This window comes from Mycteria americana, chromosome 1, assembly GCF_035582795.1.
Source record: "Mycteria americana isolate JAX WOST 10 ecotype Jacksonville Zoo and Gardens chromosome 1, USCA_MyAme_1.0, whole genome shotgun sequence".
Lineage (NCBI taxonomy): Eukaryota > Metazoa > Chordata > Aves > Ciconiiformes > Ciconiidae > Mycteria > Mycteria americana.
The window spans coordinates 154,095,350-154,113,252 of record NC_134365.1 but is presented as its reverse complement, the minus strand read 5'-3'; the positions used below and the strand labels follow the sequence as shown (position 1 = coordinate 154,113,252).

Genomic DNA, 17,903 nt, shown 5'->3' with positions numbered 1-17,903 from the left:
TGCTCTGATGGGACAAAGTAACTGTGGAAGTTTATGGAATTTCTGTTTATATTGCAGGTGCGGGGGCTACCTCTGGCATTTCAGCCATTTTCCCAAGTACCTCTGGCACAAGCACTTTCTCGCCTTACCAGCATGCTCACAAAGGTAAGAATGCATTCACAGATCTAATTTAGCAGCTGTTTGTTTTGAAAATAGCATCAACAAAGTGCAACCAAACTGAAAATCTCTCTTGTGAATTTCATTGCCACTATTTCCAGATTTCTAAAACTGCTATTAAAAATAATTCAGAATGAATTTGTATTCCTTGCTTAATCAGCACCGCTGGTTTAGTCAGATGGACTTAAGATGGATTTGAACTGTACTCAGGAATGCCAGCAATAAATTTAGCTCATTATTTGTAGCCATACAGAAATGGCACTATGCCTCAGCAAAGCTTAGCTTAGACTGGTGAAAATAATTTAATGCACAAATACGGCCAGTCTCTTATTGAGCTAACATAAACAGTTCTCCAGCATGATTTTTAGGTTTTAAAAACTGTGTGAACCTGAGAAGACACAACAGGAAAGATGCAGTTAATGAGGTACTGACAATGCTGATCTTCCTGGCATTGTCTGGAAACATGACCGCGAGGATCTTGTTTTCAGAAAAATTAAAGTTTCCATGCATTTTAGCATATCTGTCATTTTCTGCGCCCCTTTGTGGCTTTTCAAGTCTAGTCTTTTGCATCTGAATTCTGCTTCTGAATACCTTTTCATTTACGTTATTTTAAATTCACCTTCAAGCCATCCTGTGTTTTAAGTCTCGGTTAGAAAAACATCAGTCCCTCCACATACGCATTGTGTTCTCCTTTTTACTGCAAAGCTTTTGAGGCAGCCATGATTATCGACAGACGTTTTAGCTCTCATCCCGTTTGTTTTTTGTTTTGTTTTTTTTTCTTTTCTCTTCAATGCTGTTTCGCAGAATACAGTGTTAGGAAAGTTGCTACTCTTGCTTACATATGGTTTCCTACATTATTAGCAGATAATATAATTTCCTACACCTTTGTATCTGATGGATCATGTCATCAAATATTTTTATGAATACTGTTAACTGGTTATTGCAGCATAAATGTCACGATTTTGAAAAACTGTTAGTAAGTTTGCCTTTGAGATACAACACTAAGTTTTTCAATGCTTAACAAGTAACCAAGACTCAGATCAACTAAACGAGTATGCAAAATGTAAGTGTAGAGCAGACCACAAACTGTTAACTATTCTCCGATCCCGAGTTGCTCCTTTATGAAAATATTTTTTCTTTATTCCAGCAGATCTTTCAGGACAAGGACATCTGGCTACAGCTCTTATAATTGCAATGTCTACCATCTTCATAATGGCTATTGCCATTGTCCTCATCATCATGTTTTACATTGTGAAAACAAAACCTTCTGCTCAAGGTAATTGTTCAGCACATGAAATTTTAGCTGCAAATGCTATTTTTAGATAGCTTCTGAGAATAATTAGTGTTATATTTTTATATTCTAGCCTGTTGCAAGAGCCACTCAGTAAAAAATGTTGAAGCTCAGGCTAACACACAAGAAGAGAAGAAAGAAGTGCAAGGTATAAGTTGCTTTATTTTTGCTTTTTCTGTCCAAGACAACATTGGGCTTAAATAGTCTTAATGCATTTCTCTTAAATACAATTTCTCCTTTGAATTGTATAAAATCCACATCAGTTTACTAAAGAATAGTATGATAGTATAATAGGTTTTGTACTTCCAGAATGTCATTTAATCCTCCTATAGCAATTAAAAAGGTAGCAGAGAAATTTATGTTTCCGTGTAAGGTCGCCGGCAGAACCAGCTCCTGACACAAAGCACTGGTTTGGAAACTCATAGCCAATTTAAATTTCTCTAATTGTTGATCTACAGATAATGTTGTGATATTCTCTGAGAAAGAAGAGTTTGAAAAACTTACAGCAACTCCAGCTAAGGCTGTTAAAAGGTGGGTAAAAGATAAACATACTTCCACTTTGACTGAAGTGGGGGAGGGACATAGTCACCATTCATCCTGGTACAGAGGAATACATGAAGAACAAAATAGAAGTAATTAGCACCAAGATTTTCAAGTCTATCAGACCAAGGAATAACCTGTTAATGGGAAAGTTGCGGTTGTTGGAGTTTCTGGCAGAGCTAAGGTGACCATGGACACCTTATCTTAACACCTTACCTTGAGCACTATGTGCTCCAGGTCACAGCCCACTCAGACCCCTGTGCTGTCAACCTTTTACAACGAGAACTAGGAATTAGACGGGTATGCTGGTAGTTTGCTGCAGCAGGGAAAAGACTAGATGCCTTAGTAGGCTTTCCCTCCTCCGGTTTCTAAGAGAGGATGACAGACGTTACCAAAGAGAAATCTGTGTCCTTCCCACTCCCGCTGTGACAAGTTCATCAGCTCTTGGGGCTCCATCTCTTCTTTTGAGAGGTCCATTTTCGGGACCTGAGTGCTGCTCTCGCATACATGCCCTTAGTAACGTTCCCCTTCACTTTCAGGCAGGAGGAGCAAAAATAGCTGTTCCGGGTCTTAAGGAAACTCCTTGTCCGTAGCATCATCTGGGTGGCACGGTGTGATAGTTTCCTCACCTTGTGTCTGCCTGGAGGCCAAACCTGGCTGGGTAACATGATTAAGGTGGGCTAAACACTGTCGTCAGTGGAAAATCCCTCTATAAAAGGATTCTTGCGAGATATGCATGACTCTCTAACTTGGTGGGCATTGTACATACACCCTGGGCAGGTGAATGCAGTTACATTCACAGGATTTCGAAGGAAAGGCATTTTAAAAAATGGAAAACACTTTTATTCCGTTACTCTAGGATAGCAAAAAAGAGATGATTGGAGTCAACCCATGAGAGACTTCACTAAGATAACTGTATCCTTCATTTTACAGTGAAAATGATGCATCTTCTGAGAATGAACGACTTTTAAGTCGTAGTATGGATAGTGATGAAGAAGCTGCAGTTGACAAACAAGGGACTCCAGAGAGATGCTTGTTATCTTTAGTGCATTTGGCCAGAGATAAATCTTCTACAAGCAATAAATCAACTGGGGTAAGGCTATTTTGAGATTTAAAAATTGAGAAGATTTTTCTGTGTTGGTTTTTTTTTTAAGAAAACAATATACAATCACCCCTAAAAATGCATTATAGTGCAGACCAGACTAATTTACAAGAGCTTCTCCAGGCAAATTTATTATAGAATCTCCTTTGCATAGTGGCATATATATACATATATCATAGAATCATAGAATAGTTTGGGTTGTTCAGGGCTGAAAACCAAATTTCCTACAAGAGTAATAACTTTGCTTTTTTGAGTATTATATTTTACAGTCTAAAGAAAGAATACACAAATAACAGCAAAACCCCGATATAGCTAATGCTAATATAACTAACCCTGATGCTACATTTACCACAGAAAATCCGAGACAGATAAATAATGCAACAGCATGGCTGGCTTCATACGGCAGCGTAGCATCTGAGTGCCTTGACCCAGTAGCATCGGTATTTCCATGCCGTAGACTTTTCAGTCATATCCGGTGTTGTGCTTGGTTTTCATGTATAATTTTGAAAAACATACACATGCTTTGAAGGTCACTTCTCTGCTCTGAAGGACACTGTAGATCCACTGTTTGTTTTGCTGTGGAAGGCCTTCACTTCTTCCTGCTGAGCGTGTGCTGCTCAGGGCATTTTATCTCCCTTGGAGTATTTCAAGGCATAGTTAAGGCCACACCTCACCCACACAACTTTTTAGTTTATATTAACATGAAACTATCCTTAAAAAGAAAGTGTCTGCTCAAATATTTTTTAAGTTTTTAGTACTTCCAAAATAGTTTTAAAATGGCAATACCTAGGACAAAATCACATCATTAATGTCAAAAATCATATAGCTTTTAAGAATAAAAAGGTTTGAAAATGCATCTTTTCATGTTTTGAATTGTTGGGATGGTTCAGATCAAATTTTCTAAAATAGCTCATTTTTCAGCTGAGACCAGACACACAAAGTCTCAACACATGAGAAATGTTTTTCTAGTTGCAGACAGTTATGACCATCTGAAAATAATGTACTACTCCAATGCTCACATTTTAAAATTCAGTTTTCTGAGGTCTCTCTAAATATCCAACTTCATCATAATTCCACATGCACTGGCTTGAAATTGGATAATATAAGTTGGGTATGCATGAAATCAGAACGTTTAATAAGAAGTGGCTTACCTTCTAAAGACCACATATAACAGATATATTTTCCAGAGTGATTTAGACAGATAGCTTGTAAGCACGTCTGAAGCACGAACTATTTCTTCCAGACCTTCTGTTCTAACATACTCCTCATGGACTGAAGCCTGCTGACAAGGCTGAAGACAAAGTTTTCAATGAAAGTGCAGACTGCATCAAGATCCTCTGCTCCATACCTAAGATTTCACGATTAAACCAGTTGCCAGAAGTTAGAAAAGAAGCAATTTGCTCTAGGCTGGAGATTAAGTAACACTTCTAGTACAGGAAAGAGTATTAAGTTGTTGTTGGATGAGGGTAAAGAAAGTTGAATGCCTGCTCTTCTCCAAGTCTGCTCTTTCCTCGTTAAATTAAAAACCATTATGCAATGAGCTACCACATGGAGGATCGTCAGGCTCAACTTTACCTGTTTGCTTTCAGCATAAGCTTTGCAAATCCCCCATCTTCTGGCTCTGGGAAAAAGAGCATCCTGCATAATTCTTCATGGGCATGGAATTATTTAACCTGCCTCCTTGCCCTAAAAATGAGAGGAGAATGAAAATAAGCATCCAATAGTCTGCTTAGGAGGAGTTTTAATAAATCCCATTAAAAGAAAATTTCCTGTTTACAAGGTTCTGAAACAGCTAATCCAAGGCTACAATAGCAGCACAACCGATTAAGCACATGTAAATTATACCAAGAATATGTGAACGACAACCAGTGCCTGCATTGCATTGCCCTGCAATACAACACACTTGCACAGCCTCTGCGCCGGCGAGACGGACCTCGTTCGGGTGGAGCAGCCTCTTTGTGGTCTCCAGCTGCAAGTCTATTAACCCAAGTCATTGATGTGCCTTGCCCTTTAGAGCCCAAATAAAATGAGGAAAATCTTTCCACAAAACGAAATAGTGAACGCAGAGCTTTTTTCTAGCCTGGTTTGCAGTGGAAAGTGGCGAATTTGTGGAGATAATGCTAGAGTCCTATCAAAAAGACAGCTTTTCAGAAAGTTCAGTCCTAATGAGAGCTGGCAGAGGGACGACAATTCCAGTCCCTGAGAACTCATGACATTTTGACATTTGTTTTCACTCCACATTGGATCCAAATCCAAACCTTGAGACTATTTTTGCTAAATGAAACTATATCCAAATGTCCATTTTCAGCTTGGAAAATGTCAGGTTTTCAGTTCAAGTTTCTTTCTTGTCAAAAATGACTAGAGCACCCTGGACCTCAGATTTTCCCTGTCCAAAGCTTCGCTGATTTTCTTTTTTTTCTCCATCTGTAAAATGATTCAGATTCAACCAGGCATTATATCATAGAAGAAAAGACATTTAATTAGTAATGCACTAAGCAGTTCTACATCAAATGACAGAAAGGAAGATCCCCTCCTCTACAGTCCTCTTAGATTACTGGAAGAAGGCAATTTCAGTCTGAGTTTAATTCCCTGCAGCCAATCCTGTCCTGGTTTACCTGGACAGCCCTGCATTAATTGCCTGCATGCGTGGTATTGAGTTTGTCCTCATTGTCAGGAGTTTGCTTCAGTCTGAAAGAGAAATAAAACATACAAACACTTGGAACAGAAAAGTAATTGACCTAAAAAAAGACTAGAGGATGGAAAGAAAGATCTCTAGCAGTGGGAAGCGAAATCAGAAATAGGTTTATGCTTCACGGAATAATTGCTGTGTCCTTTTCTTTGAGTCTTCAAAAGGGACCCTGGAGGACATTATGTGGTAACTCCTAGCACCGTGAAATGAGGATCTCCCACAGGTTTTCCACTGCTGTCTGCTAATTGTTTACTCCCATGAATGAAAAATTAATGAAATAAAAATCTTCTCATTTAGATTCAAAGTCGAAGGAAAAAAATACTTGACGTGTATGCTAACGTGTGCGACGTTGCAGAAGGTGAGTGTACAAAACTTGCACCTACACTAACAGCACAAAATTAGATCACGAGCGTTTGCTATAAAGTAAGAAAGGCCTCTGCCCTCCTGTGGAAAGGAGAAAGTCCCAGTCCAGAAAAGACACTCTGTAGGCACTTTTGTACTCCCTTGCCAGGAGGCACCGTGGTGCCCTCACCCCAGAGCTCTCCAGGCTGGGCTTGGGCTGGAGCACGCCCTGGCTCCTCTCCAGGTGTGTGCACGGCCTTCCTTCCTTCCTTCCTTCCCATGGAGAGCAGGGGGAGCAGTGTTGGGCCGCGCTGGGATACGCAACCCAGCCATGCCTACAGAGCAAGTTGCGGAGAAGCACTCTCACATTCCCCATCTAGAGGAAACCTGTTTGATTTATTTGCTTAGTCCCTTGGATAACAGATAGAAATTAGTCCCAAATACGAAAGTGTGATTTGGGGAGGGTCAGGACTGTATTTCAGATGCAAGTCTGGACCTACTCTGCTTCTCTAAATGCTGTCCCACTTCTCAGGACAGAAAGTGGAGTTTCCAAGTAAGTCAGTGTTTTAAGTGTTTCAACCCTCTTTACCACTTGACTACCTTGACTGTTTTGGTAAAAGAGACACGAATTAATTTTCCTGCAGACCAGAAGACGTGACTGCATTTACTCCACACGCATGCACGCTTTGTGTGCACGTGTGCGCGTCTGCTTTTGAGTTTTCTGTGGTTCAGGGAGCTCTGTCTCCCACCAAATTACTGCTGTTGAGTATGAAGCAGGAAAACTACAGAAGCAAAAGACTGGTCTCGGAAAAATGCTGTAGCTGATTCTCTCCTTTATTCTGTGACCATGAATACATAGAAAAAATGTCCAGGAAAAAAATAGCTTTTTCCCCACAGGATGAATGTTAAATCCTCTCTAGAGATTCAGTGATAGTAATGACAATCGAGCACTTGCAGGGACTTTTATGCTTGCAAGCATCTGGTGTCATTGCTTCACCTCACTCCTCACATTCCTACAAGGGCAACTTTCAATTAGAGAGATGTTACAGCAGCTGCTGGTGACAGACTCGGGGAAGGGTCAGAGCTGTCTCTTGAGCTCAAACACTGTGCCTGACGTGCAGAGGTGTATTAATGGAGCTGCTCACTAGGGATATGGTTGCCATGCACTTTTTCTAACAGCTAGTAAATTGTTGAATGAAGGGGCAGTGCCATGGGAATTCATACAAGCCGCCTAATGCTTCTTTCCCAGACAACTTTTTACCCTAATGATTGTACCCTACTGTCACTAGGAAGAATTAATTTGGTAATATACAGTAAGAACTTTGGAGCTAGACATGGACTATCACTTCAAGATTGTAGCTGTACTTATGGCTAAGAGTATATACTGTAGTACTTTAATAAATGTCTTGAATAGTCAAGACTCGTGCACAGAGCCAGCTGACAATAAACACCTCGCTTTGCAGGTCTGAGCCCTACGGAGCTGCCGTTTGATTGCCTGGAGAAGACCAGCCGAATGCTCAGCTCCACCTACAACACAGAAAAAGCCATAGTGAAAACGTGGCGCCACCTCGCCGAGAGCTTTGGACTGAAGAGAGATGAGATAGGTGGTATGACAGATGGCATGCAGCTATTTGATCGCATCAGCACGGCAGGTTACAGCATCCCAGAACTGCTGACCAAACTGGTGCAAATCGAGCGGTTGGATGCTGTCGAATCCTTGTGTGCGGATATTCTGGAGTGGGCACAAGCAATGCCTGCTCCTGAACCAGCAGGGACATCCTGACATGCCTGCCTGGGACCCGCGCTTCCACGTCACCTGCAAGAACCATGATTCCAGCAAGCACCACGTCAAAGACTTTGGACAAAAGACCATTGATGTTTCTTCTACATAATCGCTCCCGATGATAACCAACGGGAAGCTATTCTCTTTGACTTCTAAAAAAAGTGAAGTTACACATCTACCAAAACAAGAGCAGAAATCTGCCATGAAGCTCGGTATGAAACATGTCATTAAAGAAAACGATCACGTTAAACAGTTCCTGATAATAAGTGGACACACAAACATCCAGTTTGCAGTCTGTGTATGAGTATATGTGGAGATAACCCTGCTGATACCCTTCCTGCCTGGCCTTCAAGAAAGCCATTGGATTGTTCTCTGAAAATATTCCTGTCTCTTAGGGCTTCATTCAACGGTTTAATAGTTACAATCAAAAACAGTACCACAGCTACAGTACCAATTAATACATGAGGCATGTACATTTCTGTTGGCTCTAACAACACATTTAGTATGTAACCAGTTTCATTTTCTATACTTACTATGGGTTTGTTGAATCTAGAAGTATGCGCATAGGTGTATATGACCTCAGATTAACTAACTATACTATATGAAAAAAGAGTCACCGTAATTTACAGATTGAAGTGCTTCAAAACGCTGTACATAATGCACGTAAATGCACTCTTGCTCCATTCTGACATTTCAGAAATTGTAAATTCAAACTGCTGACTTGCTGAGGACAAGCTGGTTAGCAAGTGGGCAGTAAAAGTTGGCAGTCACTCCTTGTTAGTTGAGAGCAACAAGTTCCTCTCTTCTTTGCCGTTACAAAATGAGAAGCAACGAAAACAGCTTGTCCAGTACCATGAAAAATGTATTTTTCCAGTAGTGACATCTATATATCAAATCATATTCCAAGCAGAGGAATTTCAGACAACAGTGGTGCATGTTTGATGCTAAGAGCAAAAAGAGTAGATTTCTTTAGAGGCACTTGAAATGCAGAGGAAAAAGTCTTTTTAAAATGCTATACTCTTGTAAACATCTACCATGAGCACAGAATCTACAGGTGAAAACCAACGCCTCTGGAAGGTAAAGCATTATTGTGAGGTTGTGTACAACAAAAAATGACCTTATTTTTTTCCTTTTAACTAATCTCTGATTTTTCATGGTTAAAAGTTCTCTAAAACTTGTTCAGACCACAAATCAGTAGCTGTTACCAAACCTATTTGCTTAGTTTATAGCTAAAATGAGTGATGACAGATTTCAACAAGTGCAACCACTAAATTAAGAGATGTGTCAGTTACAAAGCAATACTTTTCAAATTCCAAAATGCATGACTGAACAAAATGCTATAAAAAATACTAACTATTACCCTGAAGTTAACAACCAGTATTCCATCACTTAGTAACTAGATCTTATCTATGATAGTATCATAATTGTGCGGAACATTTAGTATCACCCTTTAACATCTATATTTAGTATATTTTCAGCCCTTGACTTGTATAGCAGAGGAGGTACATACTGCAACATAAAACCTATCCCTCTCATTATTCTTCTTCCACCATTTCTTTCGTATCATAACACACTCTTCATTAATTTGCATATGCTGAATTTGATGAGAATTTTTACTTTTTTTTTAATGAAGCAGCAAGCTGCCTCTATTTGAACATTTAACCAGCTAATTGATGTTTAATTTAGGGGTGAAATTCTTGCTGGCTTGAAATCAATGACAAATTAATACAGATTTCAACAGGCTTCAATAAGATTTCTAGATCTGCTGGCAACTCAGCAGTCTTCAACAAGATTTTCAAGACCCTGAATTTGCAGTTTAGTACTATTGCTACTAGAATAAAAAAGGAAAAGAAAAAAAAACAGGAAGATTCTATTTTTCTTATGCCAGTGTGTAACTACAGTGTTATTTCAGTGGACTGCCTCCTATATTTCATGTGTCATTTAATAGTACACAACGTTTGTTTGTTTAAAAGAAGATACAGGAATCCTCTTTTTTATGTTTATTGGGCCATGAAAAGTTAGGGTCTTGAAATCGATGGTGCCAATGTGAACACAGACTATTTAACATTATTTTATTTAGTATACAGTATTTTTATTGTTACACAAAAGATGTACAGGACTGAAAAAATTCCTGTAAATCTTGCCAAAGCTTACTTTCTAATAATTTTTTTAATGCTGTATATATAACTTATTATATTGTAAAGTATGAACATAAAATATGCTAATAAAAGAAAGAGGTAAAACACAGTTGTATTAGCCATTTCTTTGATTAAATCATATATTGCCTTATAAATCCGTAATTAAATGAGTTAGCCAAGGGCTAGCAGGCACATTCCTGTGCTATGGGAGTGTCTAGGTAACGCACATGAAGGAATCTTTGCATTCCTGTAGGATACCGCTTCTCTGCATCACACTTCGGAAACTTTTGAAGCAGAAACCATTCTTCCTTTGTCAATATAGCTTTGGTTCAATAGTTCACCTTGTAGGTACTATGAGAATGCCAAACGCCTAGCAACTCCTTGGAGAAACTGCTTGTAAGTTATGATATACGTACTGAGAGCTGGTACAGACTGTGAGACTGGTGAGTAATCTCACAGTAGCAATACTCTCTCATTAACTGCTTTCATTTTGCGTACCTAAATTAGCAGTGCTACACCACATTATCAGAGATCTTAACTGGAAGCTTTCACTCCATGACAGAATAATTATGTTCATCCCATCTTAGGCTGCACTGGTGAGACTGCCAGCAGAACCACCAGCTTCTACAAAAATCAGAGCACCAAGTTGCATTTCCCCCAGTCCCTGGTGACTAAGCTAAGACTTTCGGAGTCTTTCATACAGATCAAACATTTTCTAAATGGAAGAAACACTGTCCTACTTTAAAAACAGTTTGGGATTTTGTTTATTCAGCTTCATTTGTTAGTGTCAGCACGATGAATACGTTCTTGTTCCATCAACAATTAAAGGAGAGAAAGGCTCCAGAAACGGCAATGAAAGCTTTGAGTTTGCCAGATGGTTGGGAGGAACTGATGTTCCGAGTTTCACTTTACTGTCTTTTTACTCCCTGTACTATATGTGCAGGAGTTAACATAGCGTGAAGCACACTCCAACAGGCATCGCTGCATCTAAACACGTCGCCGTCTGAAAGGCTGGAGCATTATCTGCTTGAATGTGCTTACGGACAGCCACCCAAAGGAGAAACTTCGGCTTCTTAGGTTTAACTTGACAAAGCACAAACTCAGATCTGCATAAAATACCCATGTCCTTCCATTGTGCGAAATAAGGAAATAAAACACAGAAACATAAAAAACAAACCACCTGAGAGCTTCTGTGGGATGTCATCTTTGTTTCAATTTTTCCTTCTTTTTTTTTTCAATTTTTCATTCACGTGCGGTGCTTCCGGCACACTGGGATGTACCTGTGCAAATACAGGTGTCTGCAGTGAGATTCGTCTGGCACTAAAGCAGACATCTGAAATAATCAAGATGGGCTGCATCCTCAAACTATAGGCTATCGTGTCTCCAGACTATGAAGAGAACCTGGAGTGACAAGCTTTGATGTAAACATTTATTCTACAGTTGTCAAAGGTTAGATGAGTTGAATCTTACCAAGTAACCAATGAATTTCAGGTGTGTGACTATTTCAGCTCAGTAACATCTCTGAAATAGCTGCAGCCAGCAAGTGTAGGATGAAGGTGAATGTGAAACTATTATAAATGATGTTAATTGGTGTTCTGTTTTGGGGAATTATTGGATCGGATGAATGCTTAAGGTGTACTTAAGGTTAATTTCTCTGGCATTGTATAATAATGTTCTTAGTATTTACAGCGAATTTGGCTCATGTAAGGTTAAAGTTATGATTGACTCTGCTATCCTCAATGATAAGGAATTTGCAACAAGAAGTTAAACAGAAGTTTCCGAATTTTCATGTAAGAACGTTAAGGATTTTAGCCTGTTGCAGTGATTTTACCTCAAATGTAAGCACATTTCTTGCCACACAATCTTAAACCAAACTCACTTCAATGATCCAAACTCTGAAGAAAACATGACCACCCTTGCTTAGAAGTGGCTCTTTACCTCTCCGGCAAGCAGCTGATCAACTACAGACTGTCTGCTTCAGAGCAAAATATCAATACTGCTTTTGCTGTGGAGAAGCCAATTTATATTTTTGCTTTTAGAAAAGATTTTTTTTTCAGCTCCTGACAGCACTTCTTTAGGAAACACTGATTATCTTGGTCTGAGCTTTTTAACCTAATGCTGAAAGTACTGAACAGGGGAAAAAATGGTTACTCATATTAGTGTATGTGCTCAGGTACAGTGATTTTAACTTGACTAACCCATAAAATGTCTTTACACAGCTACAGACCCACTTTGATCATCCCTGGAAGTTTGTTGTCTTACTCATCACAACAAATGCCACACAATCTAGGTGTGTCCTAGCGATAAAAAAAGTTAATAAAAGAATCACGGTTACATTACGATATTGTATTCCTTTAAAAGGCTGCCGTTTCACAGCAGAGTGGAAAGGCTACTGCTTTACCTTGCCCTGATTGCCACAGTCTCAGGCTTTTCCTCTGCACAAAGGAAAAATTGCGCCTTCCTTCAGAGCAAAGGATCATGCCAGCAGCAAGAAGGGCTTCAAGGTGGGAAAGGCTGGGAGGCAAAGTGAGAAAGCAGAGACTCTGCAGCACAGCAGAGAATGGGAGACCACTGGTAAGGGCAGGGGCAGGTACAGGACAAGGCCTCAAATAGTTGTGATGTAAATTAGATGAATGTTTATGGGAATTAGAGGAGACACACAGAATTTGCTGCAGTTATTAGAGTTGAAATAAAATTTAAGATCCACCCCCTAAGGAAGTGAGCGGGTCAGGGAGAAAATTATCGACAAGAGCTTTTATTTCCTTTTTGATGTGCCTTTTTTTTTCCTTAAAAGATAATTGTTCTTCTTTATGCTCTGATAAAACCCAGCTTTCAAGTTGAAAAGACCCTTTAAGTCCTTGGAAATGCTTACTTAAAATAAAAGACTGAAGAGATTCATACAAAGCTCTGGTCAACTCAAGGTTTTGCCACAAGGACTTCTACAGCCCATGTCATGGACACTCTAAAAATAGCATTAGGGCTTTATTCTTTTCTTTTAGATCAGCACGCCCCACTAGAGAGAGCACTTAACTGTATGTCTACAGATAAACCTATTCCCAACTCCATCACTAGCCTTTTGGGTGACTTTGTGGAAAGTTCCTCCCAGGCAAGATTAATACTTACTTCCCACCTAATCCCAGCTTCCTAGCCTGACTAGTATCATCCCAGTTTTTCCTTGGAGAAACTTGCTGGACTTTGCAGACTCTCCCTAATCTTAGGTTGCAGTCAGGAACTGCCCTCTACATAGTGTTTGCTATCTGATGGCCCTGGTCTGATGACATTAATAAAAAGAAATGACAGAGGTAAGATGGGCTGAAAAGGTTGGGTCTCTGCTTTGCAGCATAAAGCAACAACAGCTGACTGCCTCCATATTCTATAATTTGGGATCCTTAATCCATTATCCATGAACAAAAAGATAACGTGCATAAATGCCCAGCAGTATGGGTTGGAGCATGAGCTGAAAAGGCATGCCACTTTAATTGCTCCCCATTGGACTCAAAGTCCTGCTTTGTTATAAGGAGGTTGTATTTAAGAGGTGGGAAAAAACCTTACTGTTGCAGGTGAAAATCATGACCCAGAGGTAAACCAATGACTCCTGCACGCATCAGTCATTCTTCGGCAAGCAACCTCTATACTCCTCTGTCATAATGAAAAGCGAAGAGAGCTCATGCCCTTATTATGCATTGGATGGGCTTCCTAGCGCATATTCCAGTAAATACATTAATATAAACCGGGTAAGAATGCACTGTCTATATCTAGTTCTAGACACATAATATTGCATATATATTCTATTTCCCCTACACCCAAACAAGCTTTTGATTATTTATTGTGATATGATTTATAATACATAGCACCTGTTACCTCAGGCATTAATTTATCACTATCAGCCACTGTTCAAGGACAGCAAAATGTTGATTCCTTTTTGCCAATGTTCTGTGAAACTAGACCATCTGAATACTTATATTATGGAAGAATGATAAGAAGCCTTTGCATTCGCTGCTGCAGAAGGTGTCAGTGATTAGCTGTTATACACAGGCATCTCATTTGTCCATCACCTTTTTAAAAAAAAAAAAAGAGAGAATTCTTTTTTTTATAGCTGGGGAGAGATACTGCTTTAAAAACAAGCTTGTAATAGGATTCAAGTTAGTATCACAAGACAGTTCAGGAATACACAATGATTTTCCAATTTAACCCACCACATAGAAGTAAATGAAAAATCCGGAGGAGGTAACACTGAAGAGCAATTAGTAGAAAGACAACTGAAACAGGAAGGAAGCAGAGTTAGGCGTCTGTTTCTGGAATTTGGCCTTGGTGTGCAAGGCTGCTGGGAAAAAAAATCATAGTCACACTTCAGCGTGGAGGAGGACAAACCAGGAGGACATCAAAATGCTGTATTTTGGGAAGGACTGAGGAACAGACAAATTCTGTTTATTTGCATTTTTTATATAAATAGCTCTTGAATCCACATACTAGAATACTATTTCTTCCGAAGGACAAAAACCAGTCTGGCAACACTAGTTGTCTCTGACCTTCTTCAAAGGCATAGTACTTTTTCAAAAAGCTGATGTGTGGGTGGAATATTATGTTCCTGTTGGAACTCTTGTACCACGATACTTTTTTCTCCTGTGAGCTGGATAGATTATTTTCTTTTCTCCATAACTCACTGCACTGAGGATGTCATTTTATGGAGCTGAAGCTGATCTTAAAGTAAACTTATTAATAGGAATGTTATCCTATGCTGAACTTTCATAGCTACCGTTGTCTGCAGTATCTTGGCCACTGAGTTTACAGCCCTTGCTTGTGTACGTCTACCAGAGCAGTTACTTACCATTAAGTTGCAGTGATCAGAGAGGTGTGGTATATTCAGAAAAATATTCCTTGCGACCAGTCTAAATATCCTTCAGTAATGGGCACAGAGAGAATTGTTTTGGGGAAAAAAAATATATGACTTCTTGCATCTCTTTTTCTCAGGTAATTCTCTCAGTGTGACTTTAGATATCAGAACGTCTTGTGAGTTATGTCCTATTAAATTTCAACTCAGGACCGTTCACTCAAAAAAGGGAACTACAAGCAAGTAAACAGTAAGTGGTTTTGTTCAAAGTTATCTCTTCTAGTAGTGATTGGGTAGTCATAAATATACAAGACACTTGCTTTCAAAATTATGTGAAAACCAAAAGTCTAATAAACAGGAATGTTCCTAACCATGGTCAGAAGACAGCATTAACGGCTTTCATCAGCCCCAAATGCATCTGTTTTTGACAATGGATAGGGGTGGTTTTCACACAGCATGCTACAATTGTCAGTATAACAGATAAAGATGCCTTTGCCCATCACAGCGTTTCTCGGGGATGTCAGAGGTAGGATCACAACACTGCACAGCACTATTACTTTTAAAATAATTTTTGTGAATTTTAAGAACATGTGAGCATTATATCATTAAGAGGAGCACAAAGGGTCACTGCTTTGCCACCGCAGTTCCTGTAACCATTTGGAAAGTGGAAGATTACCAAATTGTTTCACAGATCAAGTTTTCAGACTTTCTGGACTAAATTTAAATATATTATCCTGAAGAGAAATGCTTTCTATCCGACCATTAATCCCTGAAGCTGTATAAGTTTTAGGTGAAAAATTCAGTATGTAATTAAAGGATCCAGCGTCATAGCTCTGAATTATGAGCTCTGCTTACAGCTCCTTTTAAATCTGGTCTGATAAATTAAATCATATATTTTAGACATTGATGCTGATCGTGAATAAAAGTTCTTCAAAAATATGTTGCCTTCAGCATACTTTCACCTTTCAGGTCAATTTATCTGCTACAAGAAATTTTTCCCCATAAAATATTAAATTCAGTTATGTAACATTAAAAAAGATGCAAGCCAGTCATGTTCAGGAGAACTGGAAGATAACTGTGAAATCCCACTTTAAGAGACAGAGCTTTTATCAGCTGGTGAAAGTCACAAATACGAAGAAACAGAGCACAACTGTGCAGGCTGGGTAATGTTAGCCTACTTTATTTAGATCTGCCAAGCTTCTGCAAACACAACTGTCCCCTGTCCAGGGAATGATCTTTCTTACAGATTTGCCAAATCTAGACTTTGTAGATTGGGTATGAAACATTGTCTTGCCTATTTATCGATAGCAAGCCTTCGATAAACAATTCTACAATAGATGGGTTTGTAAAAAAAAAAAAAAACCTCTTCAAGTTTGATAGCCTTTTCTGGGTTGAAAACTATCCTAACATAAGCAGGTGCAATATTCTTGATGACTTTCCCCGTGAGGACTCCCACAGCTGTTCCAAAAACCAGGAACATAAAATCGTGTGTCAATTCTTTATCTTCCTTTACAGCGACAGGTTATGACTACCAGAAACTTTCTTGGTTTCATGCCGGTGATGGTAGTTAATCATTTCTGGAGACCTACACGCAAGCAAGACATGGCAGATTGCAGCTAGTATGAAGCTACATGTTCTGACTGATAGCTGGCTGCTGCCAGAAAGTGTGAGTCCCTGTCTTTCTTTGAAGCGCAAGTATTCATGAGGTCTCTCTCTTCTCCAATTCTCTCAAAAAATGGTTGAAAATTAATATTCTCTTGCCTGCTGCCAAACCTGGCCAGAGGTGGCTGGCTTATTCAAAACAGCGTATCCCTTTTCAGGAACGCAGATGGACAGTGATCACATAAACCATGTTTCCTTAGGGAATCAGGAACTGTGGGAAATGGCTGGAGTTACAGCTACCTTTTTCAAATGTCTCTTGTAGATAGTATTCTGAGAGAAGGATAAAGTAGTTGAAATTCATACTTATATTACAGTACCCAAATGCTGCAAAAGCAGAAATCCCCCAGGAAATTCTAGATTCCATCTGAGAAGGCAAGACTATATAAAGAGATGCCCAAAGTGTGGCCAACTCGACAGAAATCTATCCTTCCCAAACCAAACCAAACCCACAAAAGACAGCAGGGAATGCAACCGACTTCCTCTGTTCCCCCTCCCCACAGGGGCTGCCAAGGTCACTCAGGGGAACGATAACAGGATGGGGATGTTTGAGCAAGGCCACAACATGGACTGGTGTGGGCAACCAGGGTGGGCTGGCCCACAAGGCTGATGTTCAAAACAGTGCAACAAGCAGGTGAGTACAAAATTTGGTATACCAAATATTTAGAAGCAGAAATACAGAAGTAACTGTGATTTTGGTACAATATTTATCCTGGTACCTACTTCTGCCTGTTAATGACAAAGGCAAGCTAGGTTATCTATGCTTCTAACATAGACACCATTATTAGTTAGCTTAGTTACTCTAGATAATCAATTACAAATTGAAACGGAATAGAGCTAAAATCTCCATTTCAGTTTATTATTTCTGATCATTTTAGTTCCATTTTTGGTAGACTGACATTTTACTTTCCTTGAAGTCTCTGATCCTGAAATCATATTGTTGTAAGACAATCTTTTCACTTGTATTTGTAGTCTGCATGTCCCATAAAACCATGTAGGTTTAAAGATGCAATCCAGCGCAAACTGAAAATCTGATGGCAAATAAAATAAATTCCAAATTCATCATTGTTTTACCTTTCTAGATATTAGGAGGCTTCATAAGTATTTCTGCATTAACAGGACTGATTAGTAATAAATTTCGGAAAAAACATGGCATGGTTTATATTCATTAAAGATCTTCGCTGAAAAGTTTTATGACAATGTACTAAGGAACTACTTAAGTTGTCTGTCAACAACTGGCTTCAAAAAAATTCACTTCTACCATTGCGAGTCTAGCCTCCATATGACTCGAGTGTATTTGTGACTTTCATTTTTTTACCCAAGAATTATTACCCTGAGTCAAAAATCACATGCACATTTTGGAACTTTACTA

The 17,903-nt window shown here is 39.2% G+C and overlaps 1 protein-coding gene across 2 annotated transcripts in view; it reads left to right on the top strand.

Moving 5' to 3' along the window:
* Positions 1-10,050, top strand: part of EDAR (ectodysplasin A receptor) — a 74,171-nt gene extending 64,121 nt beyond the window's left edge. For both annotated transcript variants that reach the window (XM_075491937.1, XM_075491936.1), the window contains exons 6-12: positions 58-144; positions 1,304-1,432; positions 1,521-1,595; positions 1,906-1,978; positions 2,921-3,080; positions 6,076-6,136; positions 7,584-10,050. In XM_075491937.1, coding sequence (XP_075348052.1) covers positions 58-144; positions 1,304-1,432; positions 1,521-1,595; positions 1,906-1,978; positions 2,921-3,080; positions 6,076-6,136; positions 7,584-7,903 — 905 coding nt within the window. In that variant the 3' untranslated portion in view covers positions 7,904-10,050. The remainder of the gene's footprint in view (positions 1-57; positions 145-1,303; positions 1,433-1,520; positions 1,596-1,905; positions 1,979-2,920; positions 3,081-6,075; positions 6,137-7,583) is intronic.
* Positions 10,051-17,903: the final 7,853 nt, after the last annotated feature.